The following is a 25,094-nucleotide window of genomic DNA, read 5'->3' on the forward strand; positions in this document are numbered from 1 at the left end:
CTGAGCACTAGACCTTCCTTCTACTCAGGACCTGGGGATCACTAGGGGTTGCATCAGTGAGGAGCAGAGCTGCCATCTCCTCAGGACTGACCTGGGAACCCTTGGCAGCAGGGAAATCCACAGTGACAAATAGACCTACCTGCTACTCAGGACCTGAACACCCCTGGGGGGCACTTCATAGTGATGACCAGAATTTACTTCATCTCAGGACCAACCTGGGGGGTGCATCACAGTGAGGCCCAGAGCTGCATTCTCCAGGGGCCAACCTGGGGACCACTGTGGGCCACAACTACAGTGAAGACCAGAGTTTGTTTTTCTTCAAGACTGACCTAGGGACCCTTGTGGGGCACATCCACAGTGAGGTTCTGAGCTTCCTTCTCCTCAGGAACCCTGGGAAGTAAATCACAGTGGTAACCAGAGTATCATCCTCAGGACTGACCTGGTACCACTGGGGGGGGCGGTGCATCACAGTGAGGACTAGGCCTTCATTTTCTTCAAAACTGGAGACTCCATGGGGTGCATCCACAGCGAGTATCAGAACTTCCTTCTCCTCAGGACCTGGGGACCCCTAGGTGGGGCTACATCACATTAAGCACCAGAACTTCCTTCTCAGGACCAACCTGGGGACCACTGGCGGGGGATGCAACCACAGTGAGGATCAAAGCTTCCTCTTCCTCATGACCTGGGCAACACTAGGGGTGCATCACAGTGAGGTCCCGAGCTTCCTTATCCTGAAGACTCCTGTGGGGTGCATCCACAGTGATGACTACTGCTTCATTTTCCAGACCAATCTGGGGGATGTCACCTTACCTTTGGGATACGAGGGCCACAGGAGGAAAAGTGGGGCCTCTCTGAGACCCTGAGTGCTGAGAGATCTTTGCTGGGTGTTTTACTTTGCCCTGTAATATTTTGAAAAGATTTTAGAAAATCATACCTCTATTGAGGTTTCAACTGGTCATCTTTATAGCAAGCCAAACTACTTTTTATAAATGTGGGTTTGTTTCTGGGGAGAAATCCTGGTACAAAGAAGGGAGAAACACTGAGACAAAACTGGAACAGTCCAGGTCAAAGTTGGGGATGAACAAGCACCTGTGGGGTCACCCTGGATCCTGAAAGGGAAGGGCAAATGTGCACCCTATATGCTTGCTTTTACCAATTTTTTTTTTTTTTTTTGACGGAGTCTCACTCTGTTGCCCAGGCTGGAATGCAGTGGCGCAATCTCAGGCAACTTCCACGTCCCGGGTTCAAGCAATTCTCCTGCCTCAGCCTCCTGAGTAGCTGGGATTGCAGGTGCACACCACCACGCCCAGCTAATTTTTGTATTTTTAGCAGAGACAGGGTTTTTCACCATGTTGGCCAAGCTGGTCTCAAACTCCTGACATCAATGAATCTGCCCACCTTGGCCTCCCAAAGTGCTGGGATCACAGGCGTGAGCCACGGCACCTGGCAACCCCTGGCTAATCTTTTTAAAAAGTTTTTGTAGAGACAGGGTCTCCCTATGTTACCCAAGCTGGTCTCGAATTCCGAGGATCCAGCAGTGCTCCAGTCTCAGTCTCCCCAAGTGCTGGGATTACACATATGAGCCACTGCACCTAATTTCAAAGGAATCTTTTTACTTTTATCATTAAGTATGACATTTGTGTTTTTGGAACATATTCCCTATCAAGTTAATTTTTATTCCCAATTTAATACTATTTTAAAGTCATCTATAGGTATTAAATTCCATCAAGTGATTTATCAGCACATACTGAGATAACCCCTATGAGTTCTATCTGGTAGTGAAGTTAATCAGAGTATTTTCTAATATTAAATCTTCCAAACATACTATTATATTTTTTGAGACAGGGTTTCACTCTGTCACCCAGGGTGGAGTACAGTGGCACGATCTTGGCTCACTGCAACCTCTGCCTCCTGGGGTCAAATCCTGCCCCAGCCTCCCCAGTAGCTGGGATTATAGGCACCTGACACCATGCCCGCCTAGTTTTTGGTATTTTTAGTAGAGATGGGATTTTGCCATGTTGGCCAGACTGGTCTTGAACTCTTGACCTCTAATTATCTGCCCACCTCGGTCTCCTAAAACGCCGGGATTACAGCTGTGAGCCTCCGCACCCAGCCCAAACATACTGTGTTTCCATTAGGATCAGGTTTAGCCCAATTTAACAGCACCAACTCCCCTCCAACCCCAAAGAGAAAAGGTGTCTTAAGATAGTCCATTTCTCTTTCATGTAAAAGATACCAAGATGTAGGTAGTCTAAGGCTGGCAAAATACCTTCCTGGTTATCAGAGTTACATCACGTTTTCTGCTGCACATTCTAGCAGATGGCCTACATCTTCAGGATAAATTTAAGTGCTATGATAACTGCTGAATCTCCAAACACCTTTGGAGATTAAATGATGCAGATAAAAAAGAAAAAATGTTAAAAGACACAACAAGGGGGCTTTCCCCAGTTGTCTGCTTACCTTTTTTTTTTTTTTTTTTTGGAGACAGAGTTTCACTCTTGTTACCCAGGCTGGAGTGCAATGGCGTGATCTCGGCTCACCGCAACCTCCGCCTCCTGGGTTCAGGCAATTCTCCTGCCTCAGCCTCCTGAGTAGCTGGGATTACAGGCACGCGCCACCATGCCCAGCTAATTTTTTGTATTTTTAGTAGAGACAGGGTTTCACCATGTTGACCAGGATGGTCTCGATCTCTTGACCTCGTGATCCACCCGCCTCGGCCTCCCAAAGTGCTGGGATTACAGGCGTGAGCCACCGCGCCCGGCTGCTTACCTTTTTAAGGAACCCTCCCACTACACCTCAACAGCTTCCGTTTCCATTAGTCAAAACTTAGTAGCATGATCACACTTAGCAACAAAGATAGTGATAGACAGAATGATAGATAGATAGATCTTTTCAAGTGGTCACACTGCCATTATAAATTATAGTGATTCTGCTGGTAATGAACAAAGGATGGATTCACTATAGTCTGTTAAACCTAAAAATATCATGACTTTCTTGTTGTTAGCTATACATTGGTTTGCGGTAATCCCACTTAGAATTGTTAAATTTATGTTCACAAACATGGTTTGCAAGTCATTTTTTCTCCAAAATTTCTATTTGGTGGGAAAGTTGTAAAATATTGGGATTATCTCTCCTTGGTTTTTCCTTATAACTAATAACTATTCCTGAAAAGTCTGGAATGTCTTTCTTTTCTGGGGTGGGGTAAAGGTAGAGGGACTAGGTAGATTTACAAACCAGTAATTCAATTTCTATTCTGTAAAATTTTCATTTCATTAAAAACTGTAAGTCCTAATCAAGTCTTATTCTTTCCCATAGTATTTGATTGCTATCCTCAATACCGTCAACATTTCTGGCTTCTGCCAGGCAAGGCTACATGTAGCTTTTCATCTGAAAAAACAACAAACTAAAATCTGACCCTAGGTACTAGTCAACTGAACATAAACTTTCTCTTATGAATTTATTCTGACTTCTTTGGTACATCAGTAATAAAATACACCTTTACAATATTTCCCAGATTGGGGGATACACTTTAGCAAATATCTGCAATTCTTTGTTTATATAAGATTTCTCTTCCCTTCTGTGAATCATCATTCTTCACCCCAGTTATCTTGAGATTGGATTCTGTATAATGAGCAGAACACACAAAAACATAAGGCATTTGGAAATCATTAAATTCCTCCCTTTCAAGGATAAAAGTTTCTTTGGGGTTCCCTCCTCTAATAGCGTACACAGCAAAAGGTGTTTCAGAAATATTTGCTGTGTTGAACCCTTATATTCCAAGATAGCCCTAATCTAACTGGCAGGGTCCCACTCATCCGATTAATGCCAACTCACATAGACTTGATGAGATAGTGAAGAAAACTAATTTTGTGAGTAGGCAACTGGCAGAATTTATCACCACTCTGACTCTGTAGCTACACACAAGTATTTTAAGCATCATCTTAAATTTAGGTTTTAAGATCATTATTCTCCACGTTATAGATGGCATCAAAAGCATTCCCCTCTTGACCACACTCCAGAATTGTTTGAAATTTTTCAATGACAAAAACTTATCCATTTCCCTAGAGGCTCAGTGAGCATATGATGCCAACAATAAGTTTCATGACTTCATAGCATAGGCCATGTTCCTCCCATGGAATATAAATGGAGACTTGAAAGACTTCCATTCTGTCTTGGGAAATAACCATTTCCAAATATCCACATATCCTTGCAAGCTCTCTCTAGCCCCCATTTCTGAAGCAGTCTGATTTAGTAAGCTGTATGCAATATGCACACACAATGGCTAATGCAATCAAACAAGGAATGCATTAAAAGCACACTCGGTAGTTCAGATTAAAGGACAAGTGAACAAGGTTAAGAAAATGACAGTAACAAAAGCTGTTCTGGGAACCTCTATTGAAATAGCTACTTATTACATCAAGATGCTACCATAGAACGGAAGCTCATTTTGCTTTTCTGTACTTGAAAAAGCCATTAACAATGTACAGTTGAGTCTCAGCTGACCATAGCGATCATGCCAAATCCTTGGCAGGGCATCTTGAATGGTGGTCCTATCACGACTGCATACGCTGTGAGGGAATGTTTCTCTAAAAGGAAATCAAGACGTTCTCACCAGTGAAGGCAGAATAGATTCCAGGCTACACAAACACATAAAATGTGCACTATATTGATTGCTACAAAGAGGTTGCTGCCAAGACTGCTTCCAAAGGGTAGAAGATAACACAAGAAAATGTCTGCAATGTGGAAATGCATTCTTAATAAGCCATTATCCTAGTAACAAGTTGCATTTGATAAGACACAAAGAAACAATGTTGGTATGCAGAGCAGAAATCTCTGTAAGATGATACTGTATTTACTTTTGTCTGTCTCACAAATGGCATTCACAAGTAAACTGCCAAACTGCAAAATCATATTATGTAGTACACATAGGAAGGTATCTAATTATCCCTGTAGGCTCTGGGATGTATTTCTTATTGTTAACCTCATTACTAGATTTGTACATTGAAATAATCTGTATCTTATTATTTATAACTGAGAATTTTCTCGAATCTCTTCCTGAAATTCTAGAACATAATTTCTCTTAAAATGATTCCTAGTGGCTCACACCTATAATCCCAGCACTTAGGGAGGCAGAAGCAGGCAGATCACAAGGTCAAGAGATCAAGACCATCCTGGCGAACATGGTGAAATGCTGTCTCTACCAAAAATACAAAAAGTAGCTGGGCATGGTGGCATGCACCTGTAGTCCCAGCAACTTGGGAGGCTGAGACGGGAGAATCACTTGAACCCAAGAGGCAGAGGCTGCAGTGAACCAAGACTGCGCCGCTGAACTCCAGCCTGGTGACAGTACGAGACTCTATCTCAAAAAAAAAAAAAAGATTCCTAAAGGAAATTGTTTTTCCTTAGAATGAAGCTTCTGATACAAAGTGAGGTCAACAGTCTATATATATATTCACCCCAAGGGATTTGTCATTTCTAGATTTAAAACTTCCCTTATAACATAGTTCCTCCAAAGTATAAGCTTCCAGTATGTAAAATGTTTGTACTTTTGTTAATTCTGCCATTCATTAGCTCAATAATTTCTCTCATTAAAATCCTGTAAACTATGAACTTCAAAGACTATTCTATATTCCTTTGGTTCATGAAGTTTCCTCTTTGTCAATCTTATGTTAATAAAACAACTTTACAACATTCGTTTAACATGGTTCCTCACCTGTATGAACGTTTTTTTAAAAAAAGATATGATTTGATGCTGAAAATTTTCAGAGGAGTTAAATTCATAGTTTTCCTGTGTATTTTCTACTATCTATTTTCACGTAAAGAACAGCTTTCTGTGGATGCCTTTCCATATGCTGTGTATTCACAAAGTTTCTATTCAGTATGAGTTTTCTGGAGGATAACAAGATGACTCCACTTATAGAGTTTCTCTTTTGTATACTTTTGTTGGTATCTCTTGTGGATTCACTTTTCAGAGTTTCATAGTATCATCAATGTTTGTCATCTATATGAGTTTTCTGATGCATAATGAGCTGTGACTTCCAACAAAAGGCTTTCCCACATTCAGTGCACTTACAGGGCTTCTCTCCTGTATGTGTCCTCTGATGTGCACTGAGAATTGATTTTTGAGAGAACATTTTCCCACATTCATTGCACCCATAGGGTTTCTCTCCTGAATGAGTTCTCTGATGCACAGTGAGCTGAGAATTCCTAATGAAAGCTTTTCCACATTCATTGCATTCATATGGTTTCTCTTTTGTGTGCATTCTCTGGTGTACAAGAAGCTGTAATTTCCCACTGAAGGACTTCTCACACTGACTGCATTTATGAGGGTTCACCGCTGCATGAGTTCGCTCATGTACAATGAGTAGTGATTTCCAAATGAAGGCTTTCCCACATTCATTACATTCATATGGTTTCTCACCTGAATGAGTTCTCATGTGTATAATGAGGTATGACTTGCTGCTAAAAGCTTTCCCACATTCACTGCACCCATAAGGCTTTTCCCCTGCATGAGTTCGTTGATGTGAAATCAGCTGGTCTTTCCTATTAAAGGCTTTCCCACATTCACTGCATTCATAGGGATTTTCTCCTGTGTGAATTCTCTGATGCACAACGAGCTGTGAATTGAAACTAAAGGATTTCCCGCATTCACTGCACTCATGTGGTTTCTCTCCTGTATGAGTTCGCTTATGTATAATAAGGTATGACTTGCTCCTGAAGGCTTTCCCACACTCACTGCATCCATGTGGTTTTACTCCTGTGTGACTTCTCTGATGTACAATGAGCTGGGACTTCAAACTAAAGTTTTTTTCACACTGACTGCATCCATAGGGTTTTACTCCAGTGTGCACTCCTTGATGTACAATGAGCTGTGACTTGAACGTAAAAGCTTCTGCACATTCATTACAACCATAGGGTTTTTCTCCTGTATGCGTTCTCTGATGTACAATCAGGTTTGACTTTGTATTAAAGGCTTTCTGGCACTCACTACATTCAAATGGTTTCTCCCCTGTATGAGTTCTCTGGTGTATAATAAGCTGTGATTTTAAGCCAAAAGCTTTTCCACATTCAACGCATTCATAAGGCTTCTCCCCTGCATGAGTTCTCTGGTGTGAAATAAGCTGGTATTTCCGACTGAAGGCTTTCCCACATTCATGGCATTCATAGGGGTTCTCTCCTGTATGAATCCTCTGATGTATAATGAGCTGTGATTTAAAACTGAAGGCTTTCCCACAATCATTGCATTCATGGAGTTTTTCTCCTGTGTGAGTTCTTATATGTATAATAAGGTATGACTTGCTCCTGAAGGCTTTGCCACATTCATTGCATACATGAGGTTTCATTCCTGTGTGACTTCTCTGATGTACAATGAGCTGTGATCTCAAACTGAATGCCTTCCCACACTGAATACACCCATAGGGCTTTACTCCTGTGTGAATCCCCTGATGTGTAATAAGCTGTGAACTGAATGTAAAAGCTTTTCCACAATCACTACAAACATAGGGTTTCTCCCCTGTATGGGTTCTCTGATGTACCATAAGGTTTGACTTTGTATTAAAGGCTTTCTGACATTTGCTGCATTCATATGGTTTCTCTCCTGTATGAATTCTTTCATGTATAATGAGCTGGGATTTTAAACCAAAAGCTTTTCCACATTCATTACACACATACGGTTTCTGTCCTGAATGAGTTTTCTGGTGTGAAACAAGCTGGTCTTTCCTACTGAAGACTTTACCACATTCATAGCACTCAAAGGGATTCTCACCTGTGTGAATTCTCCGATGTATAACAAGTTCTGAATTGAAACTGAATGTTTTTCCACATTCACTGCATTCATGTAGTTTCTCTCCTGTATGAATTCTCTGATGTACAATGAGGTATGATTCACTACTGAAGTCTTTCCCACATTCGTTGCACCCATAGGGTTTCTCTTCTGCATGAGTTCTCTGATGCACTACAAGGTATGACTTGCTGCTGAAGGCTTTCTCATAATAGCTGCATCCAAAGAGTTTTTCTCCCATATACATTTGCTGTAACGTAAGTTGTGATTTCTTATTGACAGTTTTTCCAGATTCATTACTTCCACAGTATTTTATTCCAATAATAGTTTGCTCATGTTTAGAATGGAGGAATGATTCCCCATGTACCTGAATCCCATTAGGATTCTTTTTAGCATAATTACTAGTGAAATCTATATATTTCAAATTCTTTCCATGCGTGCCACATGTATGAGGTTTTTGTCTCGAAAGATAACTTGTACTAAGAAGACGTAGTTTTCCAAATGCAGTGCATTCAAAGCTTTTTGCCACACTTCTCAGTTTGCCTTGGTTTTCCTGATGCCATTCCATAAGATCATCAATTTTCCAGACTTTGTCTAGAAATGAGAACAATTAGTCGTATGTTATAAATAGTAACATGATTGTGTTATAGTAGAAAGTTGCCTATGAAAATGCCATATCATGAGGTTTTTTTAGTTTCAGGTATCAGATCTGAATATAAATAAATTTTCAGGTATAAAAACACTCAAACCACTAGACACTGAAACAAATAAACACCAAACTGAAGATAGGCATGGTAAACTGATAAGAAGTTTAAAAGTTTTGCAAATTGGATAAAAATGGCAAAAGAGGCACAAAGAACAAAGAACATAATATAAAGATGTCACAAGGGATCTATGAACATTAGATTTATTCAAAAAATAATTATCAAATACGTACTATGTGCCAAACACTGTGCTAACTTCTAGAGAAATGGCAGAGAACACTGCAGATTACTTCCCAGTCCTCCTGGGAATAACATCTCAATACCTAGACATAGATAAAAATAAACTGAGGGAACATCATTCCTTAACAGGACAAGAAGCAGTTCTTAAAATCACTCAGATAAATCAAAACAATAACAAGCTTCCTATAGTGTAACAAAAATTAGAATGGCATTAGACTTCTCATTAGGAAAACCAGAGGACAGAAAAAAGAGCAATGAGGAACAAAGTCAAAACACTTTCAGATGCACAAGTCTCAATGTTTATATCACATGTACCTTTTTCCAGGAAGCTACTCTCGAGTTGCTCCAAGAAAAGAAATGACAGGGGATATAGACAATGAAATTTAAAAGGAGGTCCTGGAATAAAAATTACACAGCAGACCTTAAGAAAAACTAGGCTACTCTGAAGCAAGTCAGAAAAACTTAGCAGTCAATATCACCAGGAAGATAAAAGGAATACAATTAATAATTTGGCTGAAAGTACCAGCCAAGAATACTCAGATCCTGAAAGGAACGTCTGGAGTTAAATATATGATGAATACATTAATGATAACAAAATTAAACAAGCAAAAAATTAACTACAGAAAAAATACAAATTTATAAACAAAAATTAATCACTGTATACTTGCATGATTTACCTGCAAACAGAAATTACAGTCAGAACCAACATATAAACTGAAAACAAATCTAACCAAAAATATGAAATTAATATATCAGAGTGATGGAGGCATGGGAGCACGGCAAGAGACATGCCTCCATTAGGAGTATGTATATGATGGGAAGGTATGGAGGGAAGAGAGTGAAAGAGGTAAATCGCCTTTCTATACTGAGCAGTCATTAAGGGAGACGGCCAAGGTGTAGCAGAATAAGCTGGTTATTCAGAAATGTGGAGGCAACTGCCATGAGTTAAAAAGAGACTGAAGGTGTTGTCTCTGGCAGGCACTGGAAAGACAGTGCACAGGACAGTCAAAAGCTGCCTGAACACAAGAATGAAAATGAAAGACACAAAATAGACAGGAGATAAGACAAAGGATGAAGTCCTTTGTCACATCAGGAAATATCTGGAGGTTGAGTAGAAAACAGATAGATGCCCCAAAATACTAACCAGGTTAATGAAAGAAAAGGATATTAAAAGAGAGCAGCAGCAAGTCAGGCTCAGAGACAGCAGATCACACGATCTCAACATCTCACTCCAGGTTTACTGTGAAAAATTGCAAGTAGTTTTCCTATTAAATCGGATCCATTGGCCGGGCACGGTGGCTCAAGCCTGTAATCGCAGCACTTTGGGAGGCCAAGGCAGGCGGATCACAAGGTCAGGAATTCGAGACCTGTCTGGCCAACATAGTGAAACTCCATCTCTACTAAACAATGCAAAAAAATTAGCCGGGTGTGGTGGTGTGCACCTGTAATCCCAGCTACTCGAGAGGCTGAGGCAGGAGAATCATGTGAACCCAGGAGGCAGAGGTTGCAGTGAGCTGAGATCATGCCATTACACTCCAGCCCGGGCAAGAGTGTAAGACTCTGTCTCAAAAAAAGAAGAAAGAAAAAAAAAATCTGATCCATCTTACTCATTTTGTATGCAACCATCATTATATCTCCCCAAATATTAATTCCACACTAGGGCAGTGTCTTCCATTAATGCACTGACAGATACATATGAGCACTTTCAGCCTTCACAATGGCTTGACAGGGAGTGATGCTACCAAATGGTCCTATTGTAAAAACTGTCCCCAACAAAATGAAAATAGGCCAGTGAGTAATTACTCTGTGACCTAGAATCAGATTTGCTCCTGTGTTTGGCTGTCACCGTTTTTTTCTGTAGACTTTCAATCCTTGTATAGGATTTGGCAGTAAGGATGGATACTGAGACCATCCTTACTATCAAATCCTATAATTTATCCTTCCCTTCCTTCTGCTGCTGGGACCATACCCATCCTTCTCTGCTTAGTTCCTAGATCTCTGCATTCATCATTTGAAATCTAATGTATCTTCTCTAGAGCACACTCTTTGTAACAATAATGGCAAAAATAAGACTATGCTTGACACCTCAAGGTAGAGTTCAAAGAATTCAAAAAATTGGCAGGGTGTGGTGGCTCACGCCTGTAATTGAAGCACTTTGGAGGCCAAGGCAGGTGGATCATCAGAGGTCGGGAGTTCAAGACCAGCCTGACCAACATGGTGAAACACCGTCTTTAAAAAAAAAAAAAAGAATTGAAAAAATCAGGGAATACCAAACCCAGTCCTAAAAGACAGGCTTTTTGTTTTTTGTTTTTTTTTTTTTTTTGGAGACAGAGTCTTGCTCTGTCGCCAGGCTGGAGTGCAGTGGTGCAATCTGGGCTCAATGCAACCTCTATCTCCTGGGTTCAAGCGATTCTCCTGCCTCAGCCTCCCAAGTAGCTGGGACCACAGGTGCGTGCCACTACACCCGGCTAATTTTTGTATTTTTAGTAGAGACGGGTTTCACCATGTTGGCCAGGATGGTCTTGATCTCTTGACTTTGTGATCTGCCCACCTTGGCCTCCCAAACTGCTGGGATTACAGGCGTGAGCCACCGTGCCTGGTGGCTTTTTTTTTTTTTAAGAGAATCTCTGTCACCCAGATTCGAGTGCAGGGGAGCAGTCATCACTCACTGTATCCTCAACCTCACAGACTCAAGTGATCCTCCCACCTCAGCATCCCAAGTAGCTGGGACTACTGGCAAAAGTCATCATGCCCAGCTAATTTTAAAAAATTTTTGGTAGAGATGGGGTCTCACTATGTTGCCAAAGCTGGTCTTAAGCTCCTGGCCTCAAGTGATCCTCCCACCTTGGCCTCCCAAAGTGCTGGGATCACAGATATGAGCCACTGCACCTGGCCCAGGAATTCTTAAGCTTGAATAGTATTTAAAGATGATTCAAGACCATATTAAATATGATTCCTAGCTGTGGTCCAAAGGAAATCACTGGGAACCCAAATATACACCAACAGAATTGAGATTCTGAAGCTACAGAAAAGCAGAATGGAAGTTGTTAAGGTTTGAATGTGTCCCCTCTAAAACTTATGAGAAACTTAATCCCCATTTTGGTGGCATTAAGAGGAGGCGATTAAGTCATGCCCTCAACTTGGCAACACAAATGGACTCAGACAGTAGCAGTCTCCCCAGTGACCATCTCGTTTAGTCACAGATGATAATGGAAAAGGATTATGCTTGGAGAAACAAAGGCTCACCAGGTAGCTTATTTCACTGCCACAGAAAGAAATCCTGACAAAATCAGTAGCTACCACGTGGTGTTCACTGCTGCTGCTCCTCTGGAACTGGGGGACCCAATGCTAGTCCTATCGCTCTACATACGGATGGCTGGATGTGTTTAATTTATCTTTAATTACAGGTCTACAGACTCTAAAGAACTACTCCCAAGTCTGAATGAGAACAGGATCCTATGTATTAATGTAGCACAAGAATAAACATACTGGTTGCAGCAAATGTTTGAAGATGGATGGCTGGGAAGATGGGTGTGACGGGTGCTGCCGGGCCAAGGAAAGTGAAGGCGACAGTCCTGCTCGCCCAGTGACTCCTCTGCCCTGTTCCTGGCTGGCAGGAACCTGATTTTCTTCTACCTCCATCCTGGAGGTGATGTGCTTCAGTCAGGGAAGTGGGGACCCATTTCTATCCCCAGCCCCGCTTCCAAAAGTAAAGCATAATTTATCTGAGCCAACAGAGATAGTCCCATTTCCTTTTCAAGAGCCTTCCTCAGACAGGGGCATGTGACAAAAATTTAGCCTGTTGAACATGATCTGTCTGCTTGGGACTTCCTTGGACGAGTTTTCCTGTTTGACAGAGTCATCTGTGAAGAAACAGCCCTTTTTATTTCCTTGGCCACTGGTATATCCACAGGCATCTAGAAAGATGAAACGCAATAGCCATCGGAGAACCACTAGGGTAGACAGCCTAAGGAAAATGCCAACATACCTATATGGGCCCTTGGTGACTGAGTGAGTCAGTCACTTCGTTGATCCGGGAGCTGCCCCACTTCAGGGCTTCTTGTGATGTGTAGTAACAAATCACTTCTGCTTCAATTAGTTGGTCTGGGATTGACCAACAACTGCAGTTGAAGCAATCCGAGTACTACAGGGACTAACTGCTGATTTATGCTGCCATGCTAGTTACAGAATGGGGTGTTCAGGGAAACATATCTGACAGTGACACTGAAGACGAATTTGAATAAAAAGAGTAAAATGAATAAAGTTAGTTAAGCACAACAATCCAGACACGATAATACTGGCCTTATTTTGAGTGGGAATTGAGAAGATGAGGGCTTTAAAAGACCTCTTTTTAAAGGACCAAAATGCTAACAGACTGCACCAAAACTAGTAAGGGAGCCCGGCACAGAAAGGAAATTCAAGGTGACTTTCCCCAGTGTTGGGAAAAAAAAACTTAAAATTAAAAGAAGAGTAGGATAAACAGAGAGAAGAAGGATGAAAAGAAGGGGGTATGTAGGTGGCTATGGAGCAGTGGGACAGATGATTCTAGTTTCTGAAAATGAGGCCAGGGAGTGTCACAAGGAAGATGCCAGTGAATCAATCAAAACCAGGACCAAAGGGCAGATAAAAGATCAATGTGGCTACCAGTTACCAGTAGAGGAAAAAAAAATTTTAATTTTCAGAATGGAAGTTGTTAAGGTTTGACTATGTCCCCTCTAAAACTCATGCTGAAACTTCAACCCCTTTGTGGTGCCATTAAGAGGAGGTGATCAAGTCATGCCCTCGTGAATGGATTAGCGGCTTCTAAAAGGGCTTGGGGGAACTATCTCAGGCTTTTCTGCCCCTCTTTCTGTTCCACAGTGTTCCTCACCTCCAGAGGATGCAGTAACAAGGCATCATCTTGGAGCACAGACCAGACCCTTACCAGACACCAAACCTGCTAGCACCTTGGCTTTGGACTTCCCAGCCTCCAAAACTGTGAGAAATAAATTTCTGGGCTTTATAACATCAGTCTGTAGTATTTTATTATAGCAACACAAATGGACTCAGAAGGCTTTTTGTTTTGAAATGAGGTCTCACTGTCCCCTAGGCCAGAGTGTAGTGGCACAATCATAGTTCACCACAGCATCAAATCATCAAATTCCTGGGCTCAAGCAACCCTCCTACCTCAGCCGCCCAAGGAGCTGGGACTACAGGTGCACAATACCATGCTCAGCTCATATATGTCTTTTAAAAGTTACACTATATGAAGGAAATTCTTGGATTCAAAAAAGCAAGAGAAGCCCAGTGGAACATGAAGGGAAAAGTGCCTGGTCATGCAGCACAAGAGCAGGATCCATTCAGGTCACTGCAGGGTCATTGACACTATCAAATGACAAAGCAATGTGCTCACAAGGGCCAGAGTGATCATGTTAAAGCCACTAGCATAGAGAAGCACAAAGGGGTAGAATCTACTACCAGGTTTCAGAAACAAGGAAGATGAGACTGGTTGTTGACTTTATGTGTAAGAAATTTAAATGTAGGGCCGGGCGTAGTGGCTCATGCCTGTAATCCCAGCACTTTGGGAGGCCGAGGTGGGCAGATCACGAGGCCAAGAAATCGAGACCATCCTGGCCAACATGGTGAAACCCCATCTCTACTAAAAATACAGAAAGTAGCTGGGTGTGGTGGCGCACACCTGTAGTCCCAGCTACTCAGGACACTGAGGCAGGAGAACTGCTTGCACCTGGGAGGAGGAGGTTGCAGTGAGCCAAGATCGTGCCACTGCACTCCAGCCTGGCTCCTGGCAACAAAGCAAAACTCTGTCGCCAAAAAAAAAAAAAAAAAAAAGACAAAAGAAAAGAAATTTAAATGTAATTTTCAAAATATAGAAAGAAAAGAGAAGGGGCATGAAAGTCACATCAAGTGAGGGAAAGAGGAAAGTCTTGCTAAAATGCATAATGAAATGAGTCTATCACCAAGACAGAGTAGGGAGGAAAATAAAGATGCCAATGAGAAGAATAAAAGTACATGTTGCCAGGCGTGGTGGCTCCTGCCTGTAATCCCAGCACTTTGGGATGCTGAAGCAGCAGGATCACAAGGTCAGGAGCTCACGACCAGCCTGGCCCACATGGCGAAACCCCGTCTCTACTAAAAATACAAAAATTAGCTGGGCATGGTGGCATGCACCTGTAGTGCCAGCTACTCAGGAGGCTGAGGCCGAATTGCTTGAACCCAGAAGACGGAGGTTGAAGTGAGCAGAGATCAAACCACCGTACTCCAGCCTGGGTGACAGTGCCAGACTCTGTCTAAAAAAAATTAAAAAAAAAAGAGTGCATGGTAAGGCCGGGCATGGTGGCTCATGCCAAGGCAGGGAGATCACCTGAGGTCAGGAGTTTGAGACTAGCCTGGCCAACATGGCGAAACCCCGTCTCTACTAAAAATACAAAAATTAGCTGAATGTGGTAGCACACAACTGTTCCCAGCTACTCAGGAGGCTGACACAGAAGAATTGCTCTGCCAGGAGGCAGAGGTTGCAGTGAGCTAAGATCGCACCACTGCACTCCAGCCTGGGCAACAGAGCAACATTCTGTTTCAAAATTTAAAAAAAAAAAAAAATAGAGTGCATGGTGATACATGAGGGAAAGAACAAAGAAGAGGAGCACATTGCATTAGAGTTCACGCTAATTCTGAATAAAGAGGAAAACATTTGTCTCCATCACTCACTTGGACAGCACTGATTTGGAATTGGGGCTTGTACCATACACAGCTCTTCTCCTTGTTCCAACTTGAAGACGATGTCAGGTTTGGTGTGTTGATACCCTATAAATAGAAAATCACAGACAACCTGGAACAATCAGCTTGGCATTCAGGGATTCTGAAGAATGGGGAAGATTTGCTTTGGAGGTAGCATGAGGAAGCTGCCTTGTTGCAATTTGGCAAAGTAAAGACCATTCAACTGGCATACTGCCCAATGGGGAACTAAGAAAATCTGGCCTTAAAATCTAAGTCCAAAATCACTGGGTATTTTACAGAAGGCCTCCAGTTTCCAGCAACCAAGGAGAAAAGCCTGGAGACTGAGCACACCCCTCCTCAGGGAGGCAGCACTTACCGAGGGATACCAGGTTGCTATAGTTCTCCAACATCACACTCCTGTACAGGCACTTCTGAGCTGGGTCTAGCAGCTGCCACTCCTCCCAGGTAAAATCCACAAACACATCCATGAATGACAATGGTCCCTAAAATACAATATTGTCATCCAATCTCAAGTTATTTTACTAGGTTTGTGGAAAAATAGCTGCTTAGGATGTCCATTATTTACGTTCAACTTTGTGAGAAAACAAAAATTGTATTGAAAATATCCATCAATATGCATTAAATCAGTCATCTTTCATTCAACATCTGACAACTAGGATAACCTCTTTTTAAACTTCTGCTCTATCCTAGAAACCATCTATACAAGAGTGCTCAGACATGGGACCTTCAGTACTAAAGGCAGGACAGTCAGGCAAACAAGTTCAACTGATCACTCTACATCTGCAATACAGTTACTGACCTCTAGGTGCCAGGAATATAAAAATGAATGAAATAGAGTCCTGTCCCCAAGAAGCACTCAGCACTGCAGATGGAAGGAAAGTTACATATGCAAATGCAACTGGAAGTCAAAGAAGCTAGGATAAAAGAACACAGAGTACAATGTGTACACAAAGGAAGAAGTAAGCAATGCTATTTGACAGTGTCAAGTGGAATCTGTGAAAGGGTACTCTAGGTACCCAGAAGAGAAGACACATTAAAACTCTGTAGACTGGCCAGGTGTGGTGGTTCACGCCTGTAATCCCAGCACTTTGGGAGGCCGAGGCGGGTAGATCACAAGGTCAAGAGATCGAGACCATCCTGGTCAACATGGTGAAACCCCGTCTCTACTAAAAATACAAAAAATTAGCTGGGCATAGTAGTGCATGCCTGTAATCTCAGCTACTCAGGAGGCTGAGGCAGGAGAATTTCCTGAACCCAGGAGGCGGAGGTTGTGGTGAGCCGAGATCACGCCATTGCACTCCAGCCTGGGTAACAAGAGTGAAACTCTGTCTCAAAAAAAAAAAAAAAAAAACAACTCTGTGGACTAAGAAGGTAGCTGCTCTATGGGATAAAAGACCTAATCACAAACATACACAGATGGTAAATGAGCATATAAAGCGTGCTCAATACCACATGTCATTAGGGAATTGCAAATCTAGACAAAAATAAGACACCACTACACACCTATAAGAATGGATAAAATCCAAAAAACTGACCACCAAATGCTGGAGAGAATGTGGAGCAATAGAAATTCTTATTCATTGCTGCTGGGAATGAAAAGTCCCTTCAGAAGATGGTTTGGCAGCTTCTTATAAATCTAAACAGTCTTACCATGTAATCCAGCACCCACACCCTAGGTACTGAAAACTTACGTCAAAGCAAGAACAAGAAGACACACAGGACAAATGTCGATGTGAAAAGAAGTTATAATTACCGAATTCACAAATATGAAACGACTACTCTATACTCATAAATTTGATAAGTTCGACGAAAAGGGTGGAAGACACAAATTACCAAACTCATTCGAGAACAGATAAACTTAACTGATAATTCCATATCTATTAAAGAAATACTGGGAGGCCGAGGCAGGTGGATCACAAGGTCAAGAGATCGAGATCATCCTGGTCAACATGGTGAAACCCTGTCTCTACTAAAAATACAAAAATTAGCTGGGTGTAGTAGCTCACGCCTGTAGTCCTAGCTACTTGGGAGGCTGAGGCCGGAGAGTCGCTTGAACCCGGGAGGCGGAGGTTGCGGTGAGCCGAGATTGCACCACTGCACTCCAGCCTGGAGAAAGAGCAAGACTCTGTCTCAAAAAAAAAAAAAGACGTAAAATTTGGCCGGGCGCGGTGGCTCAAGCCTGTAATCCCAGCACTTTGGGAGGCCGAGGCGGGTGGATCACGAGGTCAGGAGATCGAGACCATCCTGGTCAACATGGTGAAACCCCGTCTCTACTAAAAATACAAAAAATTAGCTGGGCACGGTGGCGCGTGCCTGTAATCCCAGCTACTCAGGAGGCTGAGGCAGGAGAATTGCCTGAACCCAGGAGGCGGAGGTTGCAGTGAGCCGAGATCGCGCCATTGCACTCCAGCCTGGGTAACAAGAGCGAAACTCCGTCTCAAAAAAAAAAAAAAAAAAAAAAAAAAAAGACGTAAAATTTGTAGTTAACAGCATACAGATTGGAAATAAATAAATAAAATTGTCCTTTATTGTAGAGAGAGTAAGAAGGAAACTGAGGATGCCAACGAAAAGATTAGGATGACACGATTGTTTATGAAGAAAATACCAAAAAATCTAAGAAAGTTCCTAGAACTAACTAGTGAATGTAGCAAGGTCACAGGATACAGGCTCAATACATAAAAGCTGGCTATATGCCTATATAACAGCAATAAATCATTTGATTTTGAAATTAATTGGCTGGATGCCGTGGCTCACACCTGTAATCCCAGCACTTTAAGAGGCTGAGGTAGGTGGACCACTTGAGATTGGGAGTTTGAAACAAGCCTGGCCAACATGGTGAAACCTCGTCTCTACTAAAAATACAAAAATTAGCCAGGTGTGGTGGTGCACATCCATAGTCCCAGCTACTCAGGAGGCTGAGGCAGGAGAACTGCTTGACCCAGGAGGCGGAGGCTGCAGTGAGCCAAGATTGTGCCACTGCACTCCAGCCTGAGTGACAGGGCAAGACTCCGTCTTAAAAAAAAAAAAAAAGGAGAAGAAATTAAGAAACTGATACTCTTTACAACAGCAACAACAAAACAGAAAGAACTTACATATAAATCTAAAATATCTGTGTAGGATCTGTATGCTCAATATAAACACTGATTTTTAAAAATCAAAGATCTAAATAGTGGGGGACCTTGTGTTCATGAATTTGAACTCAATCCCTAATGTACTGTAAATCTAAAAGTGGAAGGTAAAGTAATAAAGTAACAACAAAAAAAATCTTCATGAGCTTAGGATAATAAAAAGATTTCTTAAATAGGACACAAAATACAATTCAAGGTGAGATTTGGAAAAAGAAAAAAAAAATAGGACACAAAAATCATTAGCAATAAAAGAAAAAAAAATTGTAACCCAGAGTCATTAAAAGTTAGAAATATCTGTTCATCAAAAGTAAGCATTAAGAGGGTAAAAGAGCAAGCCAATATTGGAAGTAAAAGCAGCATCCCAGGTAAAAATTTGAATGCAGACTTCATATTACGTTTGTTTTAAACTTTCATGTGCGTGAATCATTGAGTCTTGTTAAAATGAAGAGTCTAGTATTGATGGCATTGAGATGAACTCTGATAGTCTGCATTTCTAACAGACTTCCAGAACGATACATACTTTGTAAACACACATTTTTTTTTTTTTAAAGGATACACATAAAACACAAAATAACTTTTTGGGGACGGGGAAGGAGATGGAAATTGAGTATGAGGAAATAAGAGAATATATAAATAAAGGTGGACAAGGACCTTACATGAACCAGAGATGATAAAAGGACCATGGGCCAGGCACAGTGGCTCATGACTGTACGCTCAGCCACTCGGGAGGCTGAGGCGGGAGCACTGCTGGAGCTTAGGAGTTGATGACCAGCCTGAGCAACATAGTGAGACCTCACCTCCTCTCTACGAAAAGTAAAAATCATCAGCCAGGCATGGTGGCACTTGCCTGCTGTCCCAGCTACTCAAGAGGCTGAGGCAGGAGGATCACTTGAGCCTGGGAGTTCGAGGCTGCAGTGAGTTATGATTTTAACACTGCACCCCAGTCTGGGGGACAGAGCAAGACCCTGTCTCAAAAAAAAAAAAAAAAAGCAAGGGGTGGGGTTCTTCAACTGAACTGAGGAGTGATTAACTTAATCCTTTGACCTAAGGATCTCCATCCCTCTCCACACCGAAATAGAAAAATAATAAAGAAAACACTAGGAATAAACAAATGAGAAGCTTACCCAGGACTTGGTGATTTGGGGCTGCTCTTGGGAAATAAATAGACACTCTAGAATTTTCTCTGTCCTGTGACTCTTCTGCTTCTTCCTGGGTGTTCCAGGGAGATGCTGCAGATCAGGAGTCCCTTGGCCCAAGATGGATTCCTGATCTTGGAGTTTTCTGATACTATCCCATGAACTGTTTCGTTCTTGGAGAGGTGGGACCTGTGGACTCAAAAGCAAATTTCCTTTAGCCAGCATAATTTCCTCTGGACCTCAACCTTGGTCTTCTTAGACTGGTGAATCATGCTCACACAGAGGCTGCACTGCATGTTCTGTAGACTGTGCACAGTGCCACTACAGGGCAAAGGTGAGACAAAATGCACACGGTGAATCCAGCGTGCAGGTGACAATTCCACCCACAGACCCCTGAAGGTGCAGTGACCACACTGGAGATTCACTAAATATTTACACAACTTCTGGGCAGCCACTTAAATGAGAAAATGATGCTAAGTGCTAGGGAGTAAACGAGTCCCAGTTTTAGGTGATTACACTTCAGTATGAGGTTTCTGAATGAAACAGCATTTCAATCCAAGTTTCTCTTTCACCATCTAGATATCCGTGAACAACTCACTTCACCTCTCTGAGTCTTCCTTACTCCTAATCAAAACAAAAGAGACTTAACAGAACAATGAAATAATTTTTAAAACCATGATATTAATTATTTAAAAACAAAAACAAACTAGGTAACAGGGTCGCACGATGTGGGCAGATGTGACCCACCGCAAAAGCAGTAAGGGAGCGGGAGCTGAGGGGAGATTCTGAGGGGTCACTTTGCTGTAAGATCCCCAAAGTCACCAACAAACATGCATCCCTAGGAGGACAGCACCCTCCCCCGGTGGAATCTAAGCAATCAAGAAACGTTTTTCTTTTTTTGGAGACAGGGTCTCAGTCTGTCACCCAGGCTGAGTGGTGATTACAGCTTACTGCAGCCTCGACCACCCATGCTCAAGTGATCCTTCCACCTCAGCCTCCCGAGTAGCTGGGACTACAGATGAGCAACACCATGCCTAGCTCATTTTTTAAATTTTTTTTTTTGTAGAGATGGAGTCTTGCTATGTTGCCCAGGCTACACTTGAACTCCTGGCCTCAGTTGATCCCACCACCTTAGCCTCCCAAAGTGCTGGGATTACAGGCATAAACCAGCACTGAGCAAGCAAGTCTTACAAGAAACAACAGGCTGAATTCCTCTCACGATCAGAGCTGCAGATGGCTGTGAAAAAATATTCCTAAAGTCACTAAGTGACCAAACAGTGCTGCGGCCATCTAAAGAAAATCTGAGAACTAATGGGCACATAGTTCCTTCCAGAAGCAGATCCTCACTCCGAGGGAAAGCTGTCAGAGACACAGACCAAACTGAAGAGCAACAGAAGAGAGCAAAAAAGACTTAGGCAGAGAGAGGGAGCTCACAGTGGGAGGAACAGGAGAGAGAAGGGCCAGACAGAAGAAAACAGAGAAGACTGTGAGTAAGAGGGAGGCAGGAGAGAAGGTTTACACAGTAAGAGGGAAGGATTCAGAGAAAGCTCATTACAAAAATTATTTAACAACAAAATACATCAGGCTGGGCATGGTGGCTCACGCCTGTAATCCCAGCATTTCGGGAGGCTGAGGTGGGGGGATCACCTGAGGTCAGGAGTTCCAGACCAGCCTGGCCAATATGGTGAAACCCCGTCTCTACTAAAACTAAAAAAACTAGCCAGGTGTGGTGGTACACCTGTAATCCCAGTTACTAGGGAGGCTGAGGTGCGAGAATCACTTGAACCTGGGAAGAGGAGGTTGCTGTGAGCCAAGATCACACCACTGCACTCCAGCCTGGGTGATGGAGTGAGATGCCATCTCAAACACCACAAGAAAAACCAAATGTATCACACACATGTGAGAGAAACACATTAGAAAAGAAGGCACGTTTAACTTCAGGAAATGCAGGGTAAGAGGCAGAAAAGAAACGGCTTCCTGACAAGGCTCAGCACCAAGAGTTCAGGTCATGTTTTGGCCCTTCATGATAAAAATAGAGGCAGAACCCTCAGACAGCGAAGCTCGAGAAAGATGTCCTGGCTTGTCCTGGCCTCCAAACAGCGACTTCCTGCCACAAAGCAAATGGCGTCTTAATAGGCCGGTTTGGGAGAGCAGCGGGGATACCCTTACTACGTTATTATGAAGGAAAAAGAACCAAATGAGGCTCCGACAGACAATAAAAACATATCCAAAATATCTGACCACACAAAAACTGTAACGTAATATTTTAAAATGCAGTAAAAGAAATTAGAAAAACAAAACTTTGAAAGGATATATAAAAAATAAAACAGCCTAGAAAGTAGATGCTTAGACAACTGAAACATGTGAAATGAAAAATATCAGGACAAATAAATTAGGGAAAAAAAATCAGAAATGAAAATTAAATTAGGAGGAACACAAAAAAGCACCAAGGACCTAGAAGGCAGCACAGGTAAGAAGTGGGAAAAGCCTAAAAGAAAATGGAATAAAAAATTAGAAAAAGAAACAATGAATGAAATGACTTATGAAAAGTCTGTCACAGAGGCATTCTTATAACCCAAGTATCTATGACTATGGGACATCTATGCAGCCACTATACAGGTGACAGAGATAGGGAAGAGGCAGCCAACAGCCTCTGTGTACCAGTATTGGTACAATATAATGATCAATATATACCCTTAGTGATAGTGACAAGGGAAAATGGTACCTACGGAAAGCTAGCGTTTGTGTAAAAAAAGAAGGGGGATTCCAAGCAGATGCACATGCGTGTGTTTCCCACATAAATGGGATCATACAACGTCTAGTCTTCTGTGGCCGGCTCTTTTCACTTCACATAATGCTTTTGAGGTTTATGCTCGTCACAGCATCTATCGATAGCTTGTTCCTTTTGTTGCTGAACAGTATTCCATTATGTTTCATCATTCACCGGTTAACGGACATTAAGATAATTCCCTGGACGCCGGGCGCAGTGGCTGACACCTGTAATCCCAGCACTTTGGGAGGCCCAGGCGGGTGGATCACAAGGTCAACAGATCGAAACTATCCTGGTCAACATGGTGAAACCCCGTCTCTACTGAAAATACAAAATAATTAGCTGGGCACGGTGGCGCGTGCCTGTAATCCCAGCTACTCAGGAGGCTGAGGCAGGAGAATTGCCTGAACCCAGGAGGCGGAGGTTGCGGTGAGCCAAGATCGCGCCATTGCACTCCAGCCTGGGTAACAAGAGCCAAACTCCGTCTCAAAAAAAAGAAAAAAGATAATTCCCTGGAGACCAACAGCTTCTCTCTTGGAGCCTTCTGTCTGTACAATGAGCACACTCTACCCACTCTGCATTTCACTCTACATTTCAGGGTCTAGGATCCTAGAATCTCTGACTCTTGAGAAATCCTCAACCTACATACAGAGACTAAATACAGTGCACAGGCCAGAAAAATGCACATAGAGCCAGACTGTCTGGGTTCAAGTCCTGGCTCTACATTCACCAGGGGTGCCACCTGGCCTTCCAACTACCCCTTTCTGGGCCTCAGCATCCTTACCCATCAAAGGGGAATAACGGGATTCACCACCTGGGGCTACTGTGAGGGTTTAAGGTAGTAATACCTAATAAAAGATTCAGCACAGAACCTCATACACAGTAGACGCTGAGCAAGGAAGGCAGCAAATCACACTGCCGTGTGTGCACCTATGCAACAATCTTGCATGTTCTTCACAGGTACCCCAAAACCTAAAATGCAATTAAAAAAAAAGAAATGGCAAAAGAAAGCAAAACAAAACAAAATCCCCAGGAATACGTAATGAAAATCAACCACAATCAGTAAGATGAAAAGCATATACTGTTCCTCAGAAAAGAGGACTCATAACTCGATCGAGACAGAATTTAAAAAAGGAAAAAAAAGGAAAAGAGGACTCTACCTTCAAACATCCCTGAACTCTGGCCAGTCTCCATTTATCCCACCGCAGACAGAATCCCTGCTCTCTCTGGTCTGAACCACTGCAGTCACCTCATCTCAGCCTCGTTTCCCACCTCCTCCTGTGTCTACTCCTGCCCACCGACAACCTGTCCTCTACTCAGCACTCAGAAGGGTCTTTGGAAATCCTAAGCAGATCGTGTTGCTCCCTTGCTCAGCACCACATCCACTCCCCAACCCCATGGTTTCCTAGCCTGATGTGGCCTCTGGCCATCTGTGTTCATCTGCTCTCCTCTCTCTCACTCCCTACGCCCAGCCACAAAGGCCTTCCTTCCAGGTTACAAAGGCACCAAACTTCTGCCTCCTGGCCTTGGCCCTGGCTGTTCCCATCCTGGATGCTCTTCTACCTGCCCTTCCGAAGGCTGGCTTGCTACTGTAACTCAGACTTAGCTTAGATGTCGCTTCCTTAGTGGGGGTCCTCCCTGAGCACCCAAGCTATAAGTAGCCCTCACTCATTCCTTCACATTAACCAACTTTAATTCTGTGTGTTACGAAACTCTGATATTTTCTTTTTACTTGTGAGTCGTTTCTTCAACATTTATTTGGCATCTGTCTCCCTCTCAAGAGCATGGATTCCATCGGTCTCATTCACCATCACAAGCTGGCACCTAGAAGGAAGCCTAGCACATAGTAGGTGCTAAATTAATCATCAGACGAATGAATAAATAAATGAATACTTCAAAAACCAAGGGGTATGATTTGTGTTTATTAGGGTGATCTTTATCTTGAGAGGGTATATACTGCAGTATTAAGAACTCAAGAGTCTGGAGCCTGGTTGTCTTGGTTTTAATTCTGTCTTTCTTCTGCTACTTATTGTCTGGTGGAGGACCCTTGGGCCCCTTTTGCCCACCCCCCCCCCGACTCAGGCCCCGGCCACATGGAAAGTACCTAACTTCCCGATATGGAAAGCCCCTCCTCCCTCGCAAGGAAGGTCCCTTATCTCACTCCGTCTACCGTCCTGGCTCGGCCCAAACAACTTCAGCTGACGCAATTCCAGCAACCTTCCCGCCCGGCAACCGACCGAACCAATCACCATCCGCCTCATCAGCTCTCCAGTAACTTCCCGCCCGACAGCCAACCTGACCAATTGCCACCCGCCTGATCAGCTCTCCCACTCCCCCAGTCCCTCTACCCCTATAAAAACAGCAGAACAAAGAAAGCCGGCGCGAGACTGCTGACTCTTCCCCCGTTACGAGTCCAGTCCGCCCAGAGACTCTCCTGTAAGGCCGGTGCCTCCTGGGGAGCCGAATGGACATGCCCTTCTCTCTCTGTGCCTAAAAACTACATCATCATACTGAGCACATTGCTCAGCATTTGCCCTCTACATGCAGGCTCCCCTTTCCCATTTCCGCATTCCAATCTCAGCCTGCACCTGCCATAAATTT

At 42.9% G+C, this 25,094-nt stretch overlaps 1 protein-coding gene across 4 annotated transcripts in view; it reads right to left on the minus strand.

Moving 5' to 3' along the window:
* Window positions 1-456: 456 nt before the first annotated feature.
* ZNF268 (zinc finger protein 268) overlaps window positions 457-25,094 on the minus strand; it is a 44,019-nt gene continuing 19,381 nt past the window's right edge. Inside the window, exons 2-6 of one of the 4 annotated variants that reach the window (XR_010343776.1) lie at window positions 19,712-19,912; window positions 15,815-15,941; window positions 15,430-15,525; window positions 5,714-8,374; window positions 457-899 (exon numbers count right to left, since the gene is read on the minus strand). Coding sequence is in view for 3 of the 4 variants with exons in the window: in XM_012475174.2 (XP_012330597.2) it covers window positions 5,988-8,374; window positions 15,430-15,525; window positions 15,815-15,941; window positions 19,712-19,912 (2,811 nt within the window). In the remaining variant the exon portion in view is untranslated. Of the gene's footprint in view, window positions 900-4,811; window positions 8,375-15,429; window positions 15,526-15,814; window positions 15,942-19,711; window positions 19,913-25,094 lie in introns of those variants that run through there. The other 3 variants (XM_012475174.2, XM_012475175.2, XM_012475176.2) reach the window with 3 other exon arrangements.

Source organism: Aotus nancymaae, unplaced genomic scaffold (genome assembly GCF_030222135.1).
Source record: "Aotus nancymaae isolate 86718 unplaced genomic scaffold, 86718_ANA_hifiasm-v0.15.2.pri h1tg000021l, whole genome shotgun sequence".
Lineage (NCBI taxonomy): Eukaryota > Metazoa > Chordata > Mammalia > Primates > Aotidae > Aotus > Aotus nancymaae.